Source organism: Rhamphochromis longiceps, linkage group LG15 (assembly GCF_057381845.1).
Source record: "Rhamphochromis longiceps isolate RC_006_pf linkage group LG15, R_longiceps_female_GT1.1, whole genome shotgun sequence".
NCBI classification, from domain to species: Eukaryota; Metazoa; Chordata; class Actinopteri; order Cichliformes; family Cichlidae; genus Rhamphochromis; species Rhamphochromis longiceps.
In genome coordinates this window covers 12,464,978-12,492,789 of record NC_140571.1, presented here as the reverse complement: position 1 = coordinate 12,492,789, position 27,812 = coordinate 12,464,978, and the positions used below count along the sequence as shown (strand labels likewise).

General features: G+C 42.0%; 1 protein-coding gene across 1 annotated transcript in view; it reads left to right on the top strand.

The window, feature by feature from the left end:
* Positions 1-27,812, top strand: part of syne1a (spectrin repeat containing, nuclear envelope 1a) — a 124,217-nt gene that overhangs the window by 30,663 nt on the left and 65,742 nt on the right. Inside the window, exons 32-59 of the mRNA XM_085383127.1 lie at positions 240-396; positions 951-1,178; positions 1,263-1,361; positions 1,505-1,692; positions 3,220-3,343; positions 3,430-3,596; positions 3,743-3,896; positions 4,036-4,691; positions 4,997-5,176; positions 5,286-5,439; positions 6,938-7,096; positions 7,699-7,881; positions 7,973-8,074; positions 9,252-9,455; positions 9,917-10,124; positions 10,782-10,894; positions 11,191-11,396; positions 11,510-11,671; positions 11,768-12,047; positions 12,210-12,382; positions 13,595-13,904; positions 14,021-14,185; positions 15,554-15,913; positions 17,350-17,486; positions 22,927-23,104; positions 25,339-25,521; positions 25,712-25,855; positions 27,084-27,239. Of these exons, the coding sequence (XP_085239253.1) occupies positions 240-396; positions 951-1,178; positions 1,263-1,361; positions 1,505-1,692; positions 3,220-3,343; positions 3,430-3,596; positions 3,743-3,896; positions 4,036-4,691; positions 4,997-5,176; positions 5,286-5,439; positions 6,938-7,096; positions 7,699-7,881; positions 7,973-8,074; positions 9,252-9,455; positions 9,917-10,124; positions 10,782-10,894; positions 11,191-11,396; positions 11,510-11,671; positions 11,768-12,047; positions 12,210-12,382; positions 13,595-13,904; positions 14,021-14,185; positions 15,554-15,913; positions 17,350-17,486; positions 22,927-23,104; positions 25,339-25,521; positions 25,712-25,855; positions 27,084-27,239 (5,530 nt within the window). The remainder of the gene's footprint in view (positions 1-239; positions 397-950; positions 1,179-1,262; positions 1,362-1,504; positions 1,693-3,219; positions 3,344-3,429; positions 3,597-3,742; positions 3,897-4,035; positions 4,692-4,996; positions 5,177-5,285; positions 5,440-6,937; positions 7,097-7,698; positions 7,882-7,972; positions 8,075-9,251; positions 9,456-9,916; positions 10,125-10,781; positions 10,895-11,190; positions 11,397-11,509; positions 11,672-11,767; positions 12,048-12,209; positions 12,383-13,594; positions 13,905-14,020; positions 14,186-15,553; positions 15,914-17,349; positions 17,487-22,926; positions 23,105-25,338; positions 25,522-25,711; positions 25,856-27,083; positions 27,240-27,812) is intronic.

Here is a 27,812-nt window from a genome sequence, read left to right as displayed (position 1 = left end):
TGTGGTACGGGCCTTAACCGGCAGTTTTACGAGTGCCCAATAATGAGCTTTAAGTGTAAAAACTAACTTGTGATATTAGTCTGAAAAAACCTAAAGTATCAAAATGTGAAATTGTATTTTGCCAACATATGATGTCTGTCTGGCATTCACCTGCAAATTGCATCCATGCTATTGTCTGGTTGTTTGTTTTCATTCCAATATTCTGACCTTGGGCTGTTGCCTAATCTCATGTGTCCCAGTGTTGTCCAGCTGGAGATGATATTTGTGTGGTGGGAGCGCTTCAGCAGTGAATCAGCGGCCTTCTTTCTTTGGATCAATCAGAAACAGAAGGAGCTGGACGCTGTCAACATTTTCTCCTCCTCTGATCCTTTAGACAAACACATCAGCGCTGTAGAGGTTTGTGCAGGTCTATATTTCTATCACAGCATTACATTGTATACCTGATCACAAGGTTTCCAATTGGAGGTCAGTCAAAGGTGAGGCAGTTCACTGCACACTTTTTACACAACTCCTTAAATATTTTTTATATCTTCACAAGTAAATACTCATCATATTTTTTGGTTGCTTCAGTTAAACTGGAGTCACATTGCTGTCTGGTCTTGTGTCTGTAGTTTACAGTATCACTGTGGCCCAAAATGATTAAGATTATGATGAAATGAGATTAAATTTTAATCTAACCCCAAGGGAAATTGGGTCAGTGCTGTAGCAGAGGCTGGAATTTAAAGGAAATAAATTGATCATATTTAATAAAATATAATCTTGGCATGCCTAATCCCAGACTTGTCACTCTCATGATGGTTTTTAGAAAAAAAAAAGGATACTGCCATCATCTGCCTTTTTTTTTCTTCTCAGTTTGAAAATAAATTTCTTCTTGAAAGAGCGATCTTTTATCGTCGTAATTTCCTGTATGCTTTCCCTCGTTGAATTCCTCTCTTATTGCATCTCTCCAGGCCGTGGGGGAAGCTTTAGAGGAGAGAAAGGCGGTTCTTGTCCTCATGGAGGCCGACTGCGAGGCTCTGTCCAGGTTTGTGACTTCTGGAGAGGCCGGTCGCATCCGGGCGCAACTTAACCAGACGAGACAATACTGGGAAGAGCTGAAGGGGAGAGCAGAGCAGCTTGGCGTGCAGCTCAACCAGAGCGCCTCCTACAGGCAGAGATGCAATGATAACCTTGAACAGGTTTAGAGCATCACACAATTTATGACTTTTATTAAAGGTATTTTATTACACAATACAAACGGACTTTTTCATTTTTATTATCAGGTTAAGAAAACAGTTAGTGATCTGAATGAAAAACTGGACTGTCTGATCACATGCTGCGTATCATCATTAGAGACCTACAAAGCCCTCCAGGATCACATTGTAAGAGCACAACTTGGCACCTCTTTGATACATGAATAAGTATCACTGGCTTCCTTTTCAGAGTGGCACCATGTTATTATGTTGTATTTTCAAGGGTTTACTTAATGTGCAGTTGATAACAAGTATTTTTGTGTTTATCCCAGGAGGTCTGCCAGACTGTTGAGCTTCTGAAGCCCAGGCTTATGGCCCTGTGTTCGGCCACAAAAAGGCTTGGAGAGGGCAGCCAGCTGGAGGAAGAAGTGGCTAACCTCCAGAAGCAGCAGAGAGAGTTGATGGAAAAGGCTTCAGAAAAGAAATCTATGTTAGAGAGCCTTCTAGCTCTGTGGCAGAGGTACAATAAACTGCAAAATGTGGTTGCTTTTGTCCTAGACCAGGGATGTCAAGCTCATTTTGTCTGGAGGGCCACATCAACTTTGTGTTAGTGTAAAGTTGATTAACTACACATTTATTTCCCTTTTATATATTAATAAAAGATAAAGAAGTGCAATTTCAACAGCATATCTTAGTTTTTCTACACGATAAAGTTTTCTGTCATTTGCTTGTTTATCTATTACTGAATATGAATGGTAATAAAAATCACTGTGGGGAGGTCTTTAACAGCAGGAAAAGCTGCAAAACATCTAAAAATACAGTTAAAAGTCTAAAAATATATCATCTCCTTCATGTTTTCCAAAGCTGTCCCAGCAGGCCAGATTGGAGAAATTGCCGGGCCAATTCTGGCCCCGGGCTCTTATGTTGATACCAGTGTCCTAGACCTTTTGGAAAAATAGCATTAGTACAGGAAAAAGTCAGTGTTTGTCTGGGATAGAAGAGACAAATGCTAGACAATGAGAAAATAGTGTTAATTGTTAAACTGAAGGCATGAGTCACTGTTCACTGTAATGTGTGAAGATTTATCCATTTAGTTTAGTGTTTAGAGTTTATTGTGCTTTGGTATGGCCCAAAGCAGGGTTTCGGGTGTATGTGTCCCTTCAACACTTTTGTATTACTGTAGGGTCTTTACATTACAATATAAAGCGCCTTGAGGCAACTGTTGTCGTGATTTGGTGCCGTATAGATAAACACCTACAACAGGCCTGTTTGAATATTTCAGATTTTGCCACATTGAAAAAAAAAAACCATAAAATCAAAAAGTACATTTATAAAAATGGAGAAATATGTTATAAGTCATTTTTTGAGAAACATCTGTAGTCTCCATTAGCACACACCTGCAGTTGAATAAGCAAATGCCATTTTCCCTTCTATTGTGCATGTGCTGTTTCTGCTTCTCTCTGTGCCAGTTTCCTCTTTATTCCTCTGAATCTGTCTCTCATCTTAGTGTGATGTGGAAGAGCGAGATCTTGTCTGTCCCCCTGTCAGCCAGTGCATTTCTATTCTAATTATATGCTTTCTTATCGCTTTCTTTTGTCACACAATAGTCCTTCACCGGAGTGATTGTTTCTTTTCTGTTTAAGCGTGAGGAGAAAATAATGATCTAGCCACATGCTGGCTGTTTAAATTGCCCAAGCTTTAGCGCTTCCTTTTATTTACCCAGCCGGTGACTCTTTTTGAAATGAACTCAATTATGTTTTTGCCACTAAACTTCAGCAGAGTTTATGTGTGTCTGTTTGTGTGTGTGTTCGGCTTAGTGTCTCTGCAGTTAGCCTCATCCTGTATCCTGCAGGTATATGTATAAGGGATTACTTCCAGCACTGGGTGCACTGGGAAGATATGGTTGCCCCATTATGACCTTGTCACTGATACTAGGGTTTGGTCAGATTTAAGAAAAAAAAAAAGTGAACTTGTAATTGTGTGTGTCCTAAGGGGATGCAACTTATATTTTCCTTGATTTTAATACATGCAACATCTGCATCTACAGATATGAAAAGGAAAATTTGTCCATGAAAAGCTGGCTGGACAGGTGTGAGTCTGTGTGCTGCCCAGACACCGAACTGCTCTCTGCAGATAAAGTAAAGCTTAGGAATGAATTACAAAATGTGCAGGTAAAATCTTTTTACTTTTCTGTATTTGTTTCTACAAGAAAGTTTTGTTATTTTATCTAATTTGCATTGATGATATGCCTATCCAGGAAATGCAGGTAGAGACGGTGTCACACGAGACTCTCCTTCAGGGTCTCGTGAATCTCGGCCTTTGCTTGTACCCCACGGCACCCGAAGCTCGTATCCAGGAGCTCAGTGATGATCTCACACAACTACAGGAGAGATGCGCTTCTGTGAAGAACAGCATATTACGCAGGTATTTTTTAGGGTGATTGATTATGATATAGCTTATTTACATCTGGGTTACAGTATGTGAATGGATCCTAGCATTTTTTTTAAATTTACATTTAAAACAGTCACTTCCATATTCTCAGTCCATGCTTTTCCCACCCTCACTTTTAGGATAAAGCGGTTGAAGCTGCAGTTGGAGCACTTGGAGCAGTTTGATCAGGCACTGCTGCCCCTTACCCAGTGGAGTGAAAACTTCCTGTCTCTCTTGAGAAGCTCTTCCCAGGTTGATATTGCTGATCTTGAGGCTGTGTTTATTAAGCTGAAGGTGAGAGATCAATAACTTGCTGTCAGCACTGATGTCCTTTATAGGCTGTATGTATATTGGAGCAGTTTTAGTAAACAAGTTTGCATCAATTGCTGTTGGAGCTCACATAAATGTGTCTAATTGAACAATCGTGTTGCAGGAGCATGAGGCACAGCTACAGGAGAATGCATCACTGAGAGAGACTCTCCATAAAAAAGAGTCCTTCCTGCTTTGCTCTTCCACCCCAGAGGCCCAAGAGCAGCTCCAGGCATGGAGAGAGGACTGCCTGCAACCTCTCAGTGAATCCCAACGTCTCCTGCTGCTTCGTAAAGAGTGCCTGACCGAGTTAAACACTTTCCTCGAGAAGCATAAAATGGCTGCTAAGGCCGTGCGTCGCCTTCATGAGGCTGTGGAGGGCAGAGGGAGCTGGGACCCTTCCAAAGCTGAAGAGCTGCATCGCGAAATAGGAGAGGTGGCTAAAGAAGTGGCCCGACTAGAGGCTGAAGCTGTCGGGTTAGATGGGCAGCTGAGCAAAGCACATCTGCACCTGTGTGGAGCAGAGTGGAGGGGATCTAAAGATGCCAGCCATCCTCAGGGAAGAACATCTTGCAGAGGACAGGCGGTGGCCCTGACAATGGCTCTGGAGGAGGTGCAGAGGGGTGTGGGGTGGAGACAAAGTGAAGCGGATGCTTTAGGGGCTTTGTGGAGCTCCTTCAGAGAGAGAAGAGAAGAAGTGATGAAGAATTTGAAGAAACTGTTGGACGATGCAAGACAGGAGGGCATCAGAGAGAGCTCTGTACAGGCCTTTCACAACAGGTTTGTTCATTTTAATTTTGACACTTCAGCCCAGTAAATATATCAGTATTCATAGTATCAGCACAGTTGGTAATGTCGGCTTTCAGTAGTAATAATGCTGTCAGTCCTTGCTTCATTCCTACTTTTTGCATTTCTACTGCCTACTATGAACCTTTGATTCAAAGATCTACTGTATGCCAGAGTCTATTGTCTATTACAGAAGCCAACATACAGGCAGACAAATTTAATCTCCTGGAAATTGAGATGTAATATGTTGGAAGCAGGCTACTAATCTCCATTGTTTTCTTCTGCATCTATTCTCCCAGGATGCGTTTCTTTGTCCAGCTGGAGGATGAGCTCCAGTCCCTGCAGCACTCGCAACGGTGGTTAGAAGAAAAGGGAAACCAGCTGGCCCAGAGAGACAGTGAGCTGGCAGGAGAAGCACTCAGGGAGGTAGCTCTGGTGAAGACAGCCTGGGATAACGTCAGGACGCTAATCATCAACAGGTAAGAGATTAATTTTCTCTCACCCATCTGTTTTTTTTTTTTCATCTTTTACCACCTGCTTTAAAAAAAATAATATATTTGACGTTTTCTGATTTGTTTTAACATGCAGTCAGGAACACAGTGGAGTTGTGTTAGATCTTCTTCGCCAGTTCCACCACCTGAAGTCGATCCTCACCACACTCATGGAGAGCGCTCAGGCCGTCGCTCACAATCTGCCCGACCACAACCACAGTGCTCAGGAAGCCAAAAGGACTTTCACGCAAGTCAGTAGTTTATGTTTATTCTCAGAAAAGTATTGAATTATTACATTTCTGTGCATCAGACTAAAAAAAATGACCATCACAGAATTGCTTGGGGAAAAATATACAAGGAAAAGTAATTTCTCTAAATAAATACAAAAGAAATAATTCAAGGGATGAGGGACATTTAAAAAATCCACTAACTAGAAAACTACTTGACCCAGGTGCTTCAATTTTTTATAGGTCTACCAATCTACTTTGTGATTAGGGATAGTTGCAAAGGCACCCAGCACACATGCTCTCTTCTTGGCCAGAAAAAAACTTGGCTGTGAAGGGTGGATAAATTGAATGAAAACATCTTGCTCTGCTTTCAAAACAGTCTTTGGCTGCTATACATAAAAATGAGTGCCTTATAAAACTCATAATGACAAAATGTGAAAAATGATCATCAGAAATTTGGGATATAATATATAATATTAAGAGAAATCTGCTTCTTCTAATTAAGTGAGTTTATATTTTGTACATGGTGTCATGGCTGAAGAAATTATACTGAAGTTGGGTCTAAATGTGGGTTTTTGTTTTGTGGTAGGGGTTTCATATTCGATCTGTAATCTCTGTAAAACCTTTCACCTGATATGGACTGGGTTTTTTTTTTTTTTTAAAAGATGTGCCCTGTATATGAGAAATTATCAACAAACATCAGTTCATCAACTCAAAATTATGATTTCCACAGATCTGGCATCGGGGATTGGAGTTACATCATTGTATGTTAGCTTAAGTTATCCTCATGTTCATAGAGCCATACTACCAGATACTTAATAACAATTGAATGCCATGCTTAAGTAGTTTTTTAATAGCACGATTTTTAAAAGGGCTACTAGGAAAAGCATTTGAAAAGATGTTTTTGAGAAGATCTATTGATTGGTGTGAGGGATTTGATGAGCTAACATGAAATGAACCTATTGTTAATTTTAAAGAATTTATACAGTAGTAATTTATATAGCAATCAAATTGGTAACTTTAATTGTGAGCCTTGTTATGGAGTCAAAAAGGACAGTATCCATTCCTCTCAAAGATTTTTTTTTTTCATTGTTATGACTTGTTGGAACTTTTGATGGTCGAAAGTGTTTATTCATTGTGATTTTACCTACTATAATGAGTTAAAATATCTACTACTGTTAAAACCGGATAGATCCAAGTATGATTTTATTTTTTGTATGAAAACTTATGTAATAATGTTTTTATGAGCTAAGAAGAAAAATCAGCTTTAGTGTCATTTTCTGGTAATTCAATGAGTTTTAAGTGAGTAATAATCTGTTTTCATCAAGGAAATTAGTCTGAAAAGTTTCACAGCTTTCTCTGTGGTTTGACTGTTTTTATTGTATATTAGAAAAAAACAGGAGGTGGAGGAAGAAGAAACTTGTCTTATATTTATTTAGCAAACCAAATCTCAGAAACTTACCTCCCCACTGAACAGTATCTCTCCCTCCTGTTGCCATTTCCCTTGCTGTGTTCTCTTCAGCATAAAGCCATAAAAGATGAACTGAGAGAAAAACAGGAAGACATGGACCAGCTCATCAGAACGGTCGAGGACCTGCAGAGGGAGCTGGAGAAGGTTCCCAACTGTGAAATGTCCTCCATCCAGAGAGACACAGAGACACTTAGAGAGCAGTGGCTGGCGGTGAGTAGTCTTTAGTAAAGATAAATGCACAATACTGACTTTCTGTTATTTCAGGTGTTTTGAAGTGAAATATTTTTGTAACATCAAAAAGTTTCCCAGAATTTTCCACATCTAAATAAAAAACTGAAAAAAAATCCATAAACTATAAATGGTGTTTTCCCCGAGTCTGGGCCTGAAGTACAATAATAACTATGAAGGGTATGAACAAATCTGTGTGAGTATAAAAAAACATTCATCTCTGCTGAACACCTGCACCGTCACTTTTTTCAATTATATTTTTTCTCTGCTTTTTCTTTTCTTTTATCTACATTTTCTCCTCTTTTGAGTTGTTGTTGTCTGCTCAGCTGTCGAAATGAGACAGAGAAATAAATAAGTCTAGACAGGTTATCTGCATCTCTGTCTCTCTCTCTCGCTTCTCACTTGCACATCTGTCAGACTAATTAGGCAGCGATTTTCTTCCATCTCCCTGTAAAGCATACATCCCCTGTTACAGAGAGAAAGCCAAACACAAAGGAGGTGGGCCTTCCTCTCCTCTTGATTGAGATGCATTATTCTCTTACATACCTCACATAGTGTCCTGGTCTCTCTTTTTCTCTTTTAAGATCGCAGAGAAAATACAAACCAATACAGAAAGATTAGGCTACTGTGTGAAACTCTGGGATGACCTCAAGGCCGCAGAGCATGACATCAACCAGTGGACCAGTGGATCCATCGCTGATCTAACTGACGCTGTCGCCAGTCTCAGTGACAAGGAGAAGACAGAGGCCCAGCTTGCGTCCTTTCAGGTCAGAGTACGCTGCGTGAAAGTGTGCGCAAATGAATGTTTGCTCAGATGACGGTGAATGTTATTTCATTGTCTTGCACTTTGATTCATAGGAGGAGGTTGAAAAGAGGGAGCACATGCTGGATGTTTTGGAGGAGAGAGTGGCAGATTTGAAGGCTCGAGCCAAACTGCAGGAAATCCCATTACAAATGCAGGTAAATGTATAGGAGAAGAGAAAAATAATGCAAGGTATTATTCATCAAAGATTAAAACCACAATATGTGGAACCCAGACTTCTTCTCTGATCATGTGCAGATTTCGCGTATAGAATAAGTAGACACTGAAACATCCAGTGCTGACAACCTTTTTTTTGCGCCTTGGTTCAGTCTTCCTGCATCCAGTAACCCTCCTCCTCTCATCTACACCTGTTGCCACTGCTGTTGTGCTCTTGTTGTGTTACCAGTAAGAGCTTCAGAGGGACATTTGAGAGTGCTAAGCAGTTATAAACGTTAGACGGTGTGCAGAAGCTCAGTGCATTAATGTACATGCAGCAAAACCGGCAGGATTATGTGACAGAGACACATCAGGAGGATTAGGTGACAGCCGTGGCAGATAAAAGGAGGGGCCATTTAATTGCTGTAGCCAAGGGGCAGTACTAGTGTGTCAGTCAAGCTCTGCTGTGTGTGTTTAGAACATGTTTTGTAGTGGTGTAAACAGCATATTTACACCCATGTACGTTACAACACAATTTATTGACTTACCTATTTATTTTTAGCTTATGACACCTGTGGTTAAAATATTTTTTTTCTCAGTTTTTTCTTGTTTATAAATAACCGTTCTATTAATTCGGGGTCTCTTTCGTGGCCGTCTCTCCTCACCATAGTACAGCACATCAGCAGAAGCCACATTTATCTTCATTATTCTTCCAATTAATTTGCTATGCTATACTGCCTCTCCCTTCCACTTTCCTCAGTCCTCTGCAGGAGTACTAATTCCCCCTGTTGCTGGCTGCCTGGAAGAGTGCATCAGTTTTTTTCCCCATTTATAGGGCCAGGGCTTTGAACAAACAAAATAGTGATAAATCCCTCTGTGATCTTGGACAAAGCCATGGTCCTTGATCCCTGTGTAATTTACTTTCATCTGATTTATGTGGTTCATGCTTTACTCCTAGAATTTCTGCTCCAAATTGCCTCTTGATTGACTTAAACTTTACAAATAAGCGCTCTCAGTTGAGCTGAAGACAAATAAAGTATCTGTACCTTCTACTCAGGAGGAACTTATAGTCACAAATCTATGAAACCGTAAATCAAATCTATGAAACCGTACTGGACCAATAATTAAACATACTCTTGTGTTGTTTAAATGTGACTAAAACTGATTCTCACACGTCAGGTCCTGCAATCAGATCTGAGGAAGAAAATGGCCCATGCTGAGGAGGTGTACAATCAGGCCAAGCACACTCTGACCTACTTCAGTTTCCAGAAAGAGCGACTGGAGGACCTCATGTCCCAGATGGCCCAGCGGCTGGAGGCAGTCGAGGGTTCCTTATCGGACCTCACCGAAACTACTTCCCCTGAAGACATTGGCACTGTTAAGGTATGGCATTATCAGTTCCTTCAGTAAGACAGAAAAACTCACAAAAAACTGTACAAAGTTTATTTTATTTACACACCTACAACTAGCTTATTACCTAATTAGTTAGAGGAACTAATCATAATGTGCTAATTATTGTTATTCTAGCAGGAAACTCCTCAAAAGTATTTCCCTAATAAAAATCTGAGCACCATAGGCGGTGTAGTAGGTGTTCTTTCCTTTAAGAAGGAAAGAAATGTTTACATCATAGAATTTTGATTCCTGAAGGAAAACGCCTGTCCTGATTAGTGATGCTTTTCTGGAGGACAGATGTCAAACCAGCAACAGATCAGCATCTGTTCTGCTAGAAGAGACTGTTGCCTTAGGACACATTTGCAGGATAGACACAGTACAACACATACAGAGCACATAGCTATAAACGTGCAGAATTATTTGCATAATTTCTCACTGTGGTCCATTTCCAGGACCTGCAGAGTGTCGTGCAGCAGCAGAGGGCAGACATGGACTCGGCTAGAGATGCCCTGACTGCTCTGTGCAGATCGCATCCCTCTGAGGAGCTGTCACGCCTCTCGTCTGATCTCACCTCCATTGCCAAACGAACCGAGACCGTTTCCCAACGCTGTGCCAAGACCAGAGGAAACCTGCAGGACGGTCTGCAGCTCCATTTCAACGGTAAGCGATCATCAGTTTTGCTCAGATTTTGTTTGTGGCGTTGATGATGTATCAGCTAATTTACAAAAGGTGCTTAATTCTTCCTCATTCTGATGCACCGAGCGATCTTATCTATCAGTAATAGTAAGTAGCCGCAATAACTTATTCCCTGATGAGGACAAATTAAAATTTTTAATAACACTTAAAATGCCATAATCACCCAATCAAACATTGCACTGTTACACGAAGCAGAGCCATTTGTTCGTGTTAGTAGTGCAACAGATTTGCTGTTGATTATCCTACATTTTCCCCAGAGCGCACTCAATCCGCCCACTACAGCCCACACTCCATTGACACACATGCTGTCAGGTACACTGGTGCACTCTCACTGCGCCGACACACACCTGTGCCTCGGAGAGTAATGTGGCTCTCGTCACATCTGCTCTCGAGGGACTCATTTTGGGCTTGTTGCCAAGGCAACCTAGCACTCCATAGCGTGGACACGCCCACACTTTCCATCTGCCTTAACACACTGCCTGCTCTCACACTTCTTCTTCAGGTTTCTTGACTTTAAAATGTTTTTTCTGCCATAATCTGCAACACATCCGTCTTCCTCGACTTGTCGCTGTATGTTTCTTCAGCTTTTAACTCATCTCTTCTTCCTGTTCCCTCAATCAGAGCTTGTCCAAGACTTCAAATCCTGGCTAGCGATTCTCAAGTTGGAGCTGAAAGAATGCTCTAACCCGTCAGGAGATGTTGTCCTCCTAGGAGCCAAGTTACAAAGGTTAAAGGTACGTTACTTGTTGCTCTTTTTCTCTGTGCAGATGTAAGGGCTATGAAGTGCATATTCCACTTAAAAGTTCTAAGGAGGTTGACTTTTTGATATGAGCATGCTACAGTATAAACAATTTGTATTTTTAGAAACATATATCTGTACCTTCCACATAATTTATTAGTATAAGTCATAAGTTACACTGGGCTTGTAAATAATAAACACTTTGAGTTGTTTAAATGGATGAAAACACACAAAAAAGTCCCGATCTGAAGATTTTGGCTCTTTATTTAGAGACGCATCCTATGTTCACAGGTATCACTTCAGCGGATTTCAGAGGGTGAGGAACGCCTCTCTCAGGTTTCTAAAGAGGCTGGGAAACTCCAGCTCCACCTACCTAAAGCTGGAGCAGTGCAGGTTCAAGAGAACCTCTCTGCCTGCCAGCGAGAGTGGAGGAGCTTTCTGGATGGTTGTTATCAGAGCAAGCTGGACTTGGAGGAGAGCGTTGGCCTTCTGAAAAAGTAACACCCTCATTTATGGTTATTTCTTGCTTTTATACAAACGAATTTGAATCAAATAGAAATATGGCTCTCATTAATTCTTTTTTTTTCTTCCTTCCCCTCTTTTCCCATAGTTTTGACGACTGCATGCAGGGTATAAGAGACTGGCTGAAGCAGATGGATCTCAGTCTTAAGGCTGAGCCAGTTCTTGGGGGAGAAAGCCAGCAAGGTGCCCCAGACACCACAGAAGAGCTGGAGAGGATGGAGCAACTCCATAAGGAACTGACAGAAAGAAGGTTTGTATATGAGGGTGTCTGTGGCCATATGCTATATATGTCACAGCATAAGTTACTGAATATTCAGAACAATAATATATCAATTTCTTTTGTAAGGGAATCTATTGAGCAACTCTGCCAGGAAGCCCAGGCTCTATCTGAGGCAGGCCGCGGGTCAGGAGGAGAGGTCAGAGTAACAGGCCAGCTACAGATGGAGCACCAGGCCCTACTGAAGGCAGCCAGGGAGAGGCTCAGAGGCTGCAAGGAGAGCCAGGCTTTTGGAGACACTCTCCAGGGGGTTTGGGCCTGGCTGGAGGAGATCCAGGAGCGACTGGGTACAGTCGACAGCACGATGGGGACCAAAGAGCAGTTAGAGCAAAGGCTGGAGACGGTGCAGGTGAGAGGACAACAAGACTACATCTGCATGTATTCTTTATTTAGGTAATTCACCTTTATTACAATCTAGTTTTTCCAGTGAACACAAGAGGGGGCTGTTTGCTTAAGATATATTTATATATTTTTTATTTTTATTTTTTACTCTGAATGTCTGTTTGCACAGGATATCCTGCTTTTGAAGGGAGAGGGTGAGGTCAAGTTAAATATGGCAATGGGTAAAGGTGAGCTCGCCCTGCGCAGCTATGGCGCCGCCGGACAGGAAGTGGTTCGCTCTCAGCTGCAGGAACTGGAGGACGCATGGGCTACACTGCTTGTGACAGCCATGAGTTGCCACAGGTACAACTACTCACTTTAACTATCACCTGCAATTTGTTATAAACTACAAATGATAATCTAATGAGTAAAGAAGCATTCCTACCTTTAACAAATTTTGCATGCAGTTATAGAATACATGTATGCTTTTGGATAAAGCACTTTGGTTAGCACGGTCACCTAACATCAAGAAGTTTCCACGTTTGAACCCTAACCGGGGCTTTTCTGTGTGGAGTTTGCATGTTCTCTCTGTGCGTGGGTGGGTTTCCTCTGAGTACTCCTCAAGGTATGCAAAAATATGCATGTTAGGCTAATTCCTGGTTCTAAATTGGCCATGGATGTGATGCAGATAAAGTGCTTAAAATTCAAAAAGCACTGTATGGATGTGTGGATAAATTTGGCTTGTAGAGTGAAGCACTTTGACTGGTCAGTGAGACTAGATGAGCTCAATATAAATGCCAGTCAATCCCCATTTCTCTGCCACTGAAACATTTGCCCATGAACATTTAAGAGAGGATGTTTCTGTTTGCCAAAAAAAAAAATTCTCTCTTAGGAACAGGTTATTTTCATCACCACAGATTGATGTGTCGGTGCTGTTAATTACCATTAGGTTAAATAAATAATGAGAAGTATGTGTCTCATTTTCCAACTGTGACTGATGTGTCTTAGTATGTGCTCTCGGGTGTGTTTGTGTGCGTGCGTGACGGCATGCATGTGCATCAGTTTGTGTGTGTATGTCTAATTGACCAATTATGGCCCCTCCTAGAAAAAAAATTGATCCCATTAGGGACTAAATGGTGGATGGCAAACAGTGGGTCACACGTGCGGTGTGTTTGTGTTGAAAGGGGAGAGGGATAACAGGAGGCGAGGGGTAGCAGGTGAATTAGAGGTGTGTGTGAGTATGTGGATATTGGCACTATTTGCACAGGCAGGGGTAACAGATGGCAAGGAAAATTATGGGTGTGTGTCTGTGTCCTTGTGTGTTTTGAACCTCCTGATAAAAGGGGAGAAAGGCTATAAGCCAGTATTACTGCCAGTTTGTGCTTCTTCTGCAATGCTGCAAATGTACAGGAGAGTAAAAAGGTGTAAAAAGATTTTTATGCACCAAGATTTAAATTAAGCAGTCTACACATGTAGTTATAAAAGATTTCATGTGTTTGTTTTTTTATTTTATTTTATTTTATTTTTTTGCACCATTTGTAAAAGTGTATGAGAGATCTACTGTTCTGTCTCCAGTCGATTAGAGTGGACTGTGTCTCAGTGGGGAGGATACCTTGAGAGTGCCGCCCAACTGCGCTGCTGGATGGAGGTTGTGGAGCGGGAGGTGTGTGCCCCTCTCACCCCTCAGCCAGGACCTAGAGAAAAAGCTTCACAGCTGGAGAGACTCCGTGCTCTGCTGGCTGATCTAGAAGACCACCAGATGGCGCTGTCCACACTGGAGGAAAAAGCCAGAGAACTCTTCAAGAAGACTGGTGATGCCAGCTTTAACCATGGTGCTCGCACCCAGCTGCAGGTGCAGTTTGACAACCTCACAGCTTTGGTGGAGGTACAAAACATCTGCCTTTATTTATTAATTTACAATGTAGATGACCATCAACCTCTTTCACCTTGATCAAGGCTTTCGGTAATATAACGTGTACACATTTTGTGTTTCTTCTATAGGAGAGAGTACGTCTGGCACAGGCAGTGGTGTTGGAGCACCAGAACTACCTGGAGGCCGTTAGAGAGCTCACTGATTGGCTAATGACTGCAGGGGAGGAGCTACAGCACTGGTCTGACACATCAGGAGACTCCACATCCATCAAAAAGAAACTGTCAGAAGTTAGGGTAAGGAAGACAAACATTTGTTAGTCACCTCAAGCATTTCCATTCTGTGCTTACGGCCCTTTTTCGGGGACAAATCATAAAGAGTTGCAGATTATTTCAGCCCACATAAATTAAGTGATAAAACTGTAGGGAAAACACAAGTACACGGATGCTAAATCAGTATCAGCTAAACAATCTAAAATTTATTTGACATAATCTGAAATCTCTTGAGCCACTCCATGTTAACAGCATGCGGTACATGTTGGTTAAATTGTCTTTTAGTTATAAACTTAGATTATTTGAGAATTAAAACTTGGCTGGACATCTTGTAGGAATTTGTTGGGATAATTGATGTGTAACAGGCACTAATTACACATCTATTAAAGAAGGATTAACTCTTTAAACCCAATATAGACATAATGATTCTCAGTGCAGTATCAGCGACTCTTGTGTGGAAGCAATGTTTAACTTATTTAAGAATACTTTGTCTTTGGCTCTTCTGCATGCTTGAAATGTGTGTGCTGTTCTTTGTTTTGTTTTGTTTTTTTTTAATCCACACCCAATTCTTGCGAAGATAACTGATTGCTGAATTATCTGAACCCATTTGATGAATACATTCTCACTATGAAGGAGAGCAAATTATGCGGGGAATTGGAATTGGTTCTCAGCTTGTTCCCATATCAGAGCCAAATATCTCAATCTCTCATGATGCATTTTACTGCCAATGCAGTATAATATGGTTTATGGTTGTGTGTAAAAGGAAAAAAGAAAAGGAGCAATGAATTTAATGCTAAATCTTTCCCTGCTCGATAACTCTGTGATTACAGAGGAGAGAAAATATGTGAGGAAAAATTGATTTGCATTTAAATTTTACACATGGGTACTAATTATCACATTATAAATGTGTGTCAGCAGAGCTATGCTGTGTGAAGCATTACAGTAGAAGAGGAGATATGATGTCTTGTGTACACAAGCTAGTTTTCATTTTTTATTTAGTGTCAAGGTTGATCTTCATAGCCATCTTCTCCCTTTTTAATCCCTCTATCAGCTCACTGCTATCGCATCACACTCAAGTGTTTTTCACATCATCTGCCTGGCTTTCCCTTAGAGAGTAAGAGGTGAAGATGGAAGGAGAGGGAAAAAAAATCACTAACAGAGCGATATTACTGATATGGAAATTAAAAATACAGCAAATCAGAATAACTGGTGCACTGACAGAATCAAAGAAGTAGATATAAACATGTAAGGTGATGAAGCAGGGGACATCTGATGAAAACACTATACGGCAGCTTTAAATAGACACCAGCACAGCCAGAGATTGCGGTTTCCTTAGCCACAGTTTCCGTAGCAACTTTGTCTCTTACCTACCTACCCTCTTTATCTCTCCAGGAGCGTGTGGAGTGTCGACTTCTGGAGGGCCGCGACCGCCTCAGCCGGGTACGTCGCAGCGCGGCGTCCACAGCGGAGCACACGGCAGCGGGAGGCTGCGAGGCCATGGATCGACAGCTGGGGGCGCTGTCCCACGCTCTGGAGCAATGGGAAGGGGCCGCTCTGAGGGCCCGGGATAGCTTGGAGGGGGCCCTGTCCGCTGCCGCGGCTTCCGAAGAGGAATATAACCGTCTGACCGCCCAGTTGGAGGAAGAGTTAAAAGTGTTTGATGGACGTCTGAGGGGGTGGAGCCAGGAGCTGGTTAAAGCTGAAGGGCAGAGTAACGGCGAGGAGGCTGTGGAGGGATGGCAGCTGGCTAAGGTACTATAGAATTTAAATAAACATAATGACAAGAGAGCCTGAATTATTATCTGTTCATTTTCTCACAATGGTGCATTTAAAAAAACAGCATCAATAATAAAAACTCGCTGGGGTGGGTGAAAGCTGACAGCGGCTATGCTGCCGTCCTATGATTAGCATTGTTTAATACAAAGTACACACACAGACACACACAGGACCCTCTGCAATTAGCCCTGCTTTCTCTGTCAGTAATTATCCATTCTATTTGTAAATCCTAAAAACAGATTAGTTTGTAAATCAGCTTTACTGGAATGATGAACAAGTGACAGCCACAATCCCATCACTTGGTTTCCTGCTCATTCTGTCTTCCGTGCTGTCCCCTCTACCCCTCCCCGCTTTGTCTTTTTTAACCATTATTTTCCACTATCTCTCCCTCCCAAACATTCCCTCATTGTTTCTCCTGCCTATACTCCAACTTGGTTGAACTGAAGTGTGCTGAGATGTCCTTCTTGGCTGCAGGGGTTCTTTCTTAGATGCTTGTGCTCCTCACCTCCCCTGCTGCTCTGTTTCTAACCTCCACAGGATGTTTACAGTGTGACAATTTCTCTGTATTGTCAAGGCCGTGCCAACACGTTCAGCCCTATATTTCCCCTCCGGGCTTCTTCAGCCATGCCTTTCTCCGGTTTTCCTCAATTTGGGGCTGTTAAAGAACAGAGGAGGAGTTGGGTTTTTTTTCTTTCCCCTCCTCCGCTTCTCGTTCTCCTCCTTCTCCAGCCTGTTTCCTGTGTCCGGCCTTGTTTTCGTTACGCGCTTGTTTGTGTGCGTTTGAACCAATTCTACATCTGTGAGGGCTGACAGCTGAATTCCACAGGGAGAGAGCGTGAGAGAGTCATCGGGAGGAAAAATGTGTGCGAGGGAATAAGTGGAGGGAGTGGGAGGAGGGAGAGAGAAAGAGGAGAGAGCGAGAGAGTGGGGTAGAGAAAGAAGTAGAACCGCCGTAGGAGGAGGGAGCGAGGAAAGGAAAGGAGAAGAGGGAGACGGGAGCAGCGAGTCCACAGGAGCAGGGAGGGAGGGTTGTTTTAATCGTCATACGTCAGAGAGTGAGTGAGAGTCACACAGCGAGAGAGAGAGAGCTTGTACATATTTCATGGGACAGGATTTCATGACTGTGTGAGTGCAGAATGTGAGGCACGCTGAGGCGAGCTGGAGACCGTTATCCACAGCTCCTTCCTGCCACACTCCGCCAGGAACAGCAATGCTTTTGTACAGGCAGCACTGTGAGTATGTGTTTGAGCGTCTGTGTGCGCGGTTTGAATGTGAGAAGAGCGAAAACGACTGAGGCAGGGTGTGAATAGGAATGCGAGCGGACTTATTGGAGGGTGTCATGCAGATCCGTTGGGTGCTTGTGTTTCCTTGTCACACACACACTGAGCTGGTGTCTGATTTGTGCCGTTTAGGATATACTGGAGGGCTTGCAGAGCGCCGAGCCGATGGCGGAGAAGTTGAAAGGCCAACTGAATGACCTGGTGCGATACTCCAGAGACCTCGGCTCACAGTCAGACCGGGTCACGGCGCTAATCAAACAGCACAACAGGTGAGAGGAACATTTCTGCTGTAGTGATGTGATGTGGGTGAGCGAGAATTACTCCTTGGAGTGTTTGTGGATGTAAAACGAAACACTGACTGATTAACTATAGTTTATTCATGATGCCTTTTGCTTCAAGTCTGTGTAATGAGGCCAAAAGCTGCTTTTTTCAAATGTAGATAGAAATGGCCCCAACTTGAACTTCCTAACCTAAAAGCCAACAAAGTTATCCAAACAAATGCTCAAGGAAAGGAAATTCAGAGTCACACTGGAGATGAAGTAAAAGGTTTTCTCAAAAGTGAAGACGTTATCACACAGATTATATGAAAACTGTGGTTTAATATAGAACAAAAATATAAATTAGAGGAAGAACCTGGAGATACTTTGGACCAGAGATGAGAAACAATGGATACCAAATGGAATAACAGCACTGTGTACAGTAAAAAAAGATGGGAATTTTATGAGTTTTCAGGAGATGGAACAAAATTTAACATTATGCAACCATTCTCCAACCATAGTAGGAATCTACAATTTAAAGAAATATAGAGTAATATCTGCATAGTACCAACAGAGGAAAGGAAATACAGCACATTATGTTAAAGCGAAATGGGCAAAAAAGAACTAGGTGTGTATATTTCTCAAGATAAATGGCTGCCTGTATGGAGAACACAGCAATCTACTACATCATCATGTAGCTTGAGAGAAAACTGTTGGAAGGGTTGAATAAAATTCTCTGTCACCCCCAATATTAAACATAAATTTCTAGTGTTCTCTAACAAAGCCATATTGAAGCCAATGTGATAAATGTAAACCATTCTCATGTCTTTTGGATCTGCCCTGGCATTGTGCAGTTTTGGGAGAGTGTTCATTTATTTATTGTTAAAATATATACAGGATCATCTCTGGTGTTGCATTTTGGTGATATAGCAGGAAATATTGTGTTGAGAGAAGACAGATGTTTGTTTAAAATTTTGGTAGGAGCCTGTGAAAAAGCCTTCCTGGAGAGATGGTACGACCCAGACCCACTATAACAAGACGAATGGCTGTAAATAGTGAGTGTAATATATGTTATGGAGTAACCGACTCATAAGATCAGACAGTGTTGAGAGATATGGACCATGTTTACACATCAATGACAGGGTGAGGACTGAAATATTAATGTCACAGGAACAAACTAGAGACAATCATTTCGGGATTTTTGTTATTTTGCTTTGTTTCACTTCTTTCTTTTGTGTATACCTGAAATGGAAAGGTGGTAACAATGTGTTTAAAAGTTAACTGATCAAAAAAAAAATGTTTTTGGAGGTTTTTTTTCAGCTAGGATGTTCAAATCAACCTCTATTGACCAATATGCTATATACATTTTAAGTAAAAAAAAATAAAATAACATAAGACAAACAAATAAACAGGAAATAATCGAAATATGTTGAGGAAACTGAATAAAAATGAATTTCATTTGTTTAATTATAGTATGCTAAAAGCAATAAGTGCAAACAAAGGCCATTGAAAAGGCATACTCTCCTTGACCCACTTGGATAGTGGAACAGTTAAAAGCAGTTGTTTTGGGGATCTGAGACCTACTGCTTGGGTAGAGGACATTAGGTTCTGAAAATCAATCTGACAGGTGGCCAGTACAGGGATTTTAGTACTGGTGTAATGTGTTTTCATTATCTGCTACCAGTTAGTCTCACTGCAGGATTCTGCAACTGCTGCATGATGAGATGAGGGCTGGTGCAGTAAAGGGTCAAAAATCCATCCTCGAGGAGAATAAACTGTTTGTAACACTCTTTATATGAGTGAGAGAAGGGATGCTTAGCTATGTCTGTCTGCCTAGTTTGCCTTTATGGGTAGCTCCCTGTGTACATAACAGACCTGGTGAGACCTTATTCAAGCAGTTGGCCTCTCTAATCATCTGATCCGAGTTTTTTGATAGACATGGCCACACTTTTTAAGCTCTTGAACTTTAGAACTACGTTCTGCAGTGGAAGCATGCATGTATGATTACGTTGAGTAAAACCAAGACACTTCCAATGTTAAAGAAATTGTGTTTTGCCTAAAAAGTCTGCATTTTCTTCTGTAGCTATCTGTTTATAGAGAACGGAAGTGAATTAATTCGATTTAGGTTTAAGTGCAAGGTCAAAGGTGATACCAAGACTTTTGCTATGGGCTTAAAGGTTTAGTGCTAATGGTCCTAAATGGCTAGCTAAAAATGATCACAGCTGTCTGTGTGTCATTTAGATGAAGACAGTTTTTCTGTAGAAATACACATCCTAAAATATTTGTGTGACATTGGATTATCATTTGAAAGATGCATTGTACTTGTGAAAAATAAAGCCTAACGGACACATAATGCAAAAAGGGACCTAAAATCAAATCCTGAGGTACTCCATAATTGATTGAGGCATTGGAGAAAGAGAAGCTTTATTAGCTATTAGTCAACAACCTAGCCAACCTTATCCTTTAGACAGTTTTTATTAAAAGCCTGTGATTAATACAGATGATCAAGTGATTATGATGCAACGTGCAACATAACGTATAAACAAGTTATTTGCTATTTATTACTGTACAAGTATGTGATTCTGCAGATACCTGACATACTTTTTAACTGGCATATTATATAAAAATGTGTCATTTTAATGATTCAATTAAACCTGTCCTCATAATTATTGTTGATGTCACACATTATTCCATATAACAGTCTTAAAAACAGCTGTTCCATAACACAATAACAAGAGCGGGAAAGGAAAGTTCTCCTTAATTACAGCTCAAAAGCCAGGGCTATGTTTTATAAGCTCTTTTGTGTGTGTGTGTGTGTGTGTGTGTGTGTGTGTGTGTGTGTGTGTGTGTGTGTGTGTGTGTGTGTGTGTGTGTGTGTGTGCGCGTGTGTGTGCGCGCGCGCGCGCGCTTGTGGCAATAACACACAGAGGTCTGACGTCCCTATCAGCCAGGTGAAGGTGGAAAGGTGACGGACAACAACAGAGTCACCAGTTGCTAAGCGACATTTAACCGTCTTCCCTCACTTCCACTTATTGACTATGTTTGTGTCCTTCCCCAGTTTAATTTTATGCAACGCCGAGTGTAATTTTTTAGGGAAATTAAAATTTGGTCTTTTTCTTCACACTGATACCCACTTTAGTCTCTTTACTGAGCTCTAATTGCCTGCTTTAAACCCTCAAGTGAGCCCGTGTTCAATGAGCACCACTTGTTTGTGAACGCACCGTGCAGTGCCTTTTCAAAAGAACAACAGTGCATACAAAAGAGCATGCACACACACAGCCATGCACATTCAACGCATTCATGTACAAGTGTAAACTTCTACCGTAGCGCAAATGATCTCCTTTATTTGCTGCTTCTCTGAAGATTTACTGGCAGACAATCTAAGTGAGGTCAGCTTTTTGGAAATGCTTTGGCAGCTAATTGGCGTCGACTGCTGATTGGCAAAACACCACCTTTCCTTATTCGTTTGGCTGTTTAGTCTGTAATAGACTTGGCCTGTGCGCTCTTTGCACCTGTCCTGCATTTAAGCGCTGCAGAAAGAAGAGTGCACAGACAGAATGAAAAAAAAAAAGGAGTCAGAGGAGAGGAGGAAAAGGCAATAACTCCCCTCCGCCCCACCTCCTCTTTATACCGCATGCCAGATTTTGTCTGTCACAGCAGAAAAAGTGCTTCTTTTACACCCGTGCTATCCCCACTGTGTTACCCTTTCATGCCCTCATCACACCGTTAAAGCTCAAGAGTGTCTGTGCCTGACTTTAATGCGTGTTTCAGTGCATTGAGATGCTACATGAGGACAATGTGTTTTTTGCCATGTTTTTCATACCTCTATTTCTGATAAGTAACCTTATTTCCCTGCTGTCATCCACGTCTCCCCCTTCCTCCTTTAACCTTCACACACTCCCCACAATGTGTGAAATCCAGTAATTGTTTTTCTTTTTTTTTTGTCTTACATCATGTTTAAATCTATTTTGAATGAAACTACATGTACATAGATTTTTTTTCTTTATCCCAGAGTTGAAAGAAAATAATTCTGCTGGTTGTACATATAGCTTATCCATATATGAACTTGTATCTATGTTGGTCATAACACACCTCACAATTTGGTTATGTAAATTTAGTGCCAGGGAGCACTGAGCAGAAGTGTGTGAAGGAGTATGGAGGTCAAGAAGACGGGTGGTTGTGTAGTGCGTCATGCTGGAGATTTGAATCTGAAATAAATTTTTTGTTGTTGCCATTTTATACTTTTAAATTGCCTAATATGGTAAAATACCTGAATTGTGTCTGGTTATAAAAACACATAACTGATTGTTGGTCTCATGATGTACTCAAAGCACCATTAACAAATTAAAAAAAATAAAAAATCTCATTGCCGATCATTTTGTAGCTGACAGCTGGTCTCCCACCCCCTCATGTGCCAATCAACAACATCCGCTCCCACTGGGCTGGTACTTTTGCTGCTGGGTCTTTTCTACTCTAAATCAACACACCAAGGCTCATTCACACATTCATAAAGATCTTTATTTTGTACCCTTAAGTGCTTTCTGACTATCATGCACACACTTAGACTGCAGTCGATGGATTGGGAGAAATTTTGGGGTTCAGTATCTTGCCCGTGGACACTTAAGCACAATTACTACAGGGGCTAGGGATCAAACCACCAACCTTCCAGTTAGTAGACGACCCAATCTACCTCCTGAGCTGCTGTAAATTTATTATCACGCTCCGTAAAGTTAGGAGTTGTCATCAAATTTCGCTGACATTTTCATTTTGTGTGTTCTGTTTGTGCATCCCTTTAGATTATTATGGTTTCTTGTGTTTTTAGCTATCCTTTAAAGCTTCAAATCTCAGTCTCATTCAACAAGTGATTTTATTATGCTTCAGTTACATACCTGCTGTACCTTGTGGTTAATATATTAATAGCAGAAAAATTCCTCTGGATGAAAAGCTTCATTCTCCTAAAATCCAAATTTGAAAGTGTACCTTTGATATTCTGTCAAGCCTCGCTGTGACCGCTTCCTCACATATCTCCTCCATCTCATCTCTTTCTTATAGCATCAAGCTGTCGTGCCTCGTTCCCTCCATCTTGTCACCCATGTGAACTCTTGCCCCAGTCATATGTTGCCTCTCAACCCCCCTCCCACACAGTGCCCCTTAGCGCCATCCCCCCGCTCTCCCTCTTTGCCCCAGCGCTCATTCCTTCCACTTCACCCACTTTGCCATTTCTCCACCTGCCCATTTCTCATCCCTGGCTCATCCTCCATGACGTGAGTACAGTCTGGACAGTATCAGAGCATCAGCACGTGTCTCCTTTGTTTTGATGGACACATGGGCAGTAAACACTTCCTCTGTTTGTAGCTTCGTTCTTTCTTTGTTCATTTCTCACGGGAGATTTCAACCCATGAACAACAACTTAAATGAGGCCTTTTCTTTCTTTTCTTCTTCTTTCCTGCAGTCTGAGTCTTCGTGCATCCAGGGAATGTCAAAATAAGGAGCGCTTGTTGGAGCAAAGGTTTCGTGCAGCCCTTAGAGACTTCCAGCAGTGGCTGGTCAATGCCAAAATCAGCACTGCCAAATGCTTTGATGTGCCACAGACTGTCACAGAGGCCTCCTCTGCTTTGCAAAGGATTCAGGTAAGGGATATAATTTGCAAAACCCTTATGTACAGCTAAAAAAAAATTTATTCTTCCTGTGTGTGTGTGTGTGTGTGTGTGTGTGTGTGTGTGTGTGTGTGTGTGTGTGTGTGTGTGTGTATGCGCATGTGTTTTTTAAGGGGACATATAACTGTAGTAAAATTGAAGTTCATTGTCTTCTTTGCACAGGTGTTTTTCCAAGACAGACTTACCTGATGCAGGAATTAATCACAGATTTAATCACATTTTTGTCATATTATTCCAGGGCAGACTGAAGTAATACCAGCATATCAAGCAGTTTTTTGGGGATGGAAACGTAACTAAATATTACTGTAGTCAAGTCTTTTGAGAAATAACATTTTCAATAACTTGTTTTGTGCTCATTCATATTGATGTCTCGGAGCTGCCAGCCAGTGTGGCCGTATGATATTTTTTCTACAGGCAGATTGCTTCTGTGAGTGTCTGTTGATAGTAGAGGTAGGGAGTGTCATTTATTCACTTACATAAACCAGACTTTTCCTGCCTCTCGGGGTGATGATATTAACAAGCTTCTTGTCATAAAAGCCATTTGTCTGCTCCTTGAGAAGCTGCAACCTTGCATCAGTTTGAGTCCACTTAAATCCACTCTTGCTAATTACAGACTGGTTCTCGCTTTTTATTTTGTTTCCATAGAGGCAGGCTAAGCAACAATATGGTACTACAAAGAAAAGCAAAAGATGTAGTAGTTAAACAATCAATCCTCTTTCATTGGATGTTTGCTCAAAGGGAAGCGTGTGTGAACATGCCCACTGTTGAGTGTCTGCTGGTGGGCTTGTTGGAGTGATGGGACCTGCAGTAGCCTGGATAAGCTAGAAATGGGCTCATAGCCAAAAGAGATAAGAGAAAGCTCCACAGTGGGGTCTCTCAGCCTTTCTCTTCAAAATATCTGTGTGTCTCTCTTTCTGAGAAGTCTCTGAGATTCTGGCAGGTCTGGCAGCCTCTTCAGAGCACCGCAGGGTTCTGGCTAATAGTCAGCTGCTTGTCTGTGAAGGTGGACATCCCCACATCCATGCACCGCATTACTATCAAGCAATGTGCTATTATTTCTAAACTCTGCATTCTCAGACCATATTTTGGAGCTCTTAGATGATCGACGAAGCAGTGAATCAACAGTTAGGTGGTCAGGGAGAGTGAGTTCAAAATGGCAAAGCAACGTGTGGTTATTTGACAAAATAATTTGCTGGAAATCCTCTGCAGGGGTTTAGCAAAGTCTGCTCCTTTAGAAGTTTCTAGTTTTTTGGATGAGAGGGATTTTCATACTTTCTGACTAGAGAGGCAATCATGTTTTATTTATTATTGACTTGGTGAGGAATGTGGAACAATGTTTCCACATGGCTGACCTCCAGGAGGGCTAGCGTGGGAGGGGCTGGGGTATCCATTGTGTCATGCTTAATTGGTGGTATACGGTTACACTGGCAGGGTGAGAAAGACAGCAAGTGTGGAAAAGAAAAAGAGCGAGCAAGTAAATGAATGTAGAACACAGAGAGCGAAACGGTGAGAGACGCAGACTTTCTTTTCTTGTGTGTGCCTTTTACTTTACCAAGTGTGTGTGTGTGTGTGTGTGTGTGTGTGTGTGTGTGTGTGTGTGTGTGTGTGTGTGTGTGTGTGTGTGTGTGTGTGTGTGTGTGTGTGTGTGTGTTTTGAGGAGGCTGAAGCTAGATAGTGTGTGTAAGTGATGTGCTGACTGCACAGATGGTGGAGTGGTCCCTGCTGCGCTACTGTCATCGGCTCAGCTCAGAGGGAGGGGTGTCTGTGTGTGTGCATGCTGCATATGCGTGTTTATCCTAATATGTGTGTGTACATTGCCGGTGGGTGTGTATGAAGGCACTTTGTAAAAAAGAAAAAAAAAAGCAGACACATTTCAGGCTCATTGACTTCCCTTATCTGTTATTGCGTCTGTGGGTCAGGCCACTTCTTCATATGCATGTAGAATTAGTAATGACTTCATCTAATGTAATTACTGCTTTTCACAATGTAGGGTCACATTCTGGGACCTTGAGAGAAAATTTGTTGACAATGTAGAGAATGGCTTTGTTACCCGTCAGGCACTGCAGCAAAAGGCAAAAAAAGAAGAAGTTTGGGATAGTCATTCAGTCTTTTTTTCCCCTCCTTTCACACCCTTCTCCCTTTGTGTGCGTGCTTCAGTTAAATAGTCACTGCTCCTTTGTCTTTGTCTGTGTACTGTATCCCCTTAGGAGTTTTTGAGTGACAGGGAGAATGGCCAGGCCAGGCTTAGTACAGTAGGAGCCAGTGGGGAGCTGCTGATGGCTGTAGTGTCCAAGGACAGGGTGGAGGGAATCAAGGCCAAGGTGGCAAATGCGAGAGAAGACTGGAAGAGCCTGATGAATAACCTGCAAATGAGAGAAGATGCTCTCAAGGTTGGTGCATTGTTTTCCGTGCTTAGCAGATGGCTGCAAAATTACATCAATGTGTATTTAATGTGCAAGAAAGCAAGCAATCATTAGTTTCATTTTTTTATCAGAGTGCTCACTTTCTCTGATATTTGTACAGTTTGTGCAAATTCAGAACCTCAAAAGGTGTATTTAACAAGTTACTTCACATTTGCAGAACCTGCAGGCCCAGATGACAGAGTTTGAGGCCAGTGCTGAGCCTCTGCAGGAATGGCTGAACAGCACAGAGGTCAGAGTTCAGGAGAGCAGTGCTCGCCTATATGACCTTCCAGCCAAGAAGCAGGAGCTCAGCAAACTACAGGTACTGTGAAGCCCACAGTCGTGCTCATGATTCTCCCTGGACATTACAGTCCTCTTACAATGACATTACTTCTGCGGTTATTGTGGCTGATGAAGGGTCAATCTGTTAGTCCACCCCTGTAGCAGTACATCAGGACATTTTAATCAATACTGTAGGGTCCATTTACTGTTAAATTGCATTACGTTAGTGAGGCTGCCCCTTTTACATTTCTCTTCTCAGCTGCTCTCACTGATGTTTTCTAATTTCCTCTCTTCACTCAAATAAACCTTGTCATTACACCGCAAATTGAATATTAAGTAGATTTTCCAAGGATACTAAATAGTCAGCTCTCCATCAGATATGGATCCCTGAAGTACAATTTCAATTCACTGGGGAGAAGAGAAGGACCTAATTACATTTTTCGAGCACCACTGGATCAAAATAGAGCTGCGTCTTGACACAATAGTCAGAAGAAAAGTCCAGAAATCTAATTAATTCTCCTTCTGTCAAAGCTGAAGCACTGCGTGGCTAAAAGGCCTTTTTCAGGATGCGATAACAGCCTCTGCCACGTCTGGCAGAGACAAAAAAGGAAGACAGGCATGAAGCGTTAAAAAAGATAAAACTGACAAAGGAAAAAAAAAAAAATCAAACCCATCTCAAAGCTCTGCTCGTATCATTGTTGCTATTTTTATATTTATTCTGTCCCCCACTGTAGCACTTCTCGTCATTGCCTTTTGTCTGGTCCCTGCAAGCAATTACATTTCTTCCCACAGCACCTGAAGTACAATAAAACACACAGGCTTCAGTCTCTGAACTCATGTAGGGAAAATCCTCCTTACCCTTTAACATGTATACAACCCGTCTTTGGATTACGTTATCAGCCGTGTCTCCTGTGCCTCTTCTTTGCTGTGGTGTCTAACCTAATAACAGCATTTATATGTAAAAGTGAACATCAGGAGAAATACTGCTGATGCTCGTGTTCCTCTGTTTTTATCCATGTATTTTGATGTGCTCTAGTGTGTACTTGTGACATGTTAATCCCATATCCCTCCTCCTCTGCGCTTCTTGTGCCTCGTGTCTCTGCTGTCATGAAAAATGTTATGTTTTCTGTTGTTTCATTTTCACCTCTAATGGTGCTCACACACAACCATACTTTCCAACCCATCACTTTTTCTGTACCCTGCGCTCACCAACATCCAATTGCTCCGTCTCTGTTTTTCCACCACTTGCCTGCTTCACATCGGCTTAGTGTGTGCTGGAGGAGATGGCGTGTCAGGAGGTAGAGCTGGGCAGGCTGAGGGAAAGAGCTCATCGACTCTGGGAGGGACAAGCAGCCGGAAAGGGCTTCGTCCACAGAGTATCTCAGCTGTCAGCACAATACCTAGCCCTCAGCAACTTAACCAAGGTAACACCGCTCACGCCTTGTAACCTTATTTCTAGCCTTTCCTCTCTTTATGCTCTGCTTCTATCACAGACTGCTACAGTGTGCTGAAATGTGCCTTGCTTAACCCATGTGCTCTTGATAAACACTAAAGAGCTTTCTGTCCAGCTGTGGTGTTCGCTGTTTTGTTGTATGATCTGCCGTGTCATGGACTGCTGCCCCCTTGCACATTAGTCATGTCTCCAAGGGAAGACCTGGTTCCCAGAGTAATTTACCTGAGCTCAGTAATCTCTCTTACCTCTAAAACGCCCTTGTGCTTGCAGCCTCATCAGCATAAAAGGGCCAAGACTGTGCAGCGTACCTTTATCCACTAAAGCACTTCTGAAATGTCACAGCTGAAATGTGTCACTGCTTGAGAAGCTGACCTTTGTGGAGCTCTCATTAAAGTGGTCGCACTCGTATGATTAATTTGATACATCACAGAACAAAATATTACGCTGACCACAGAGCACCATTCTGTTACCTCGGGACAATGAGAGTACCCCGGTGATGATGAATGGGATTTATTTACTTTGCTGGCCAGCCAGTGAAGTGCTA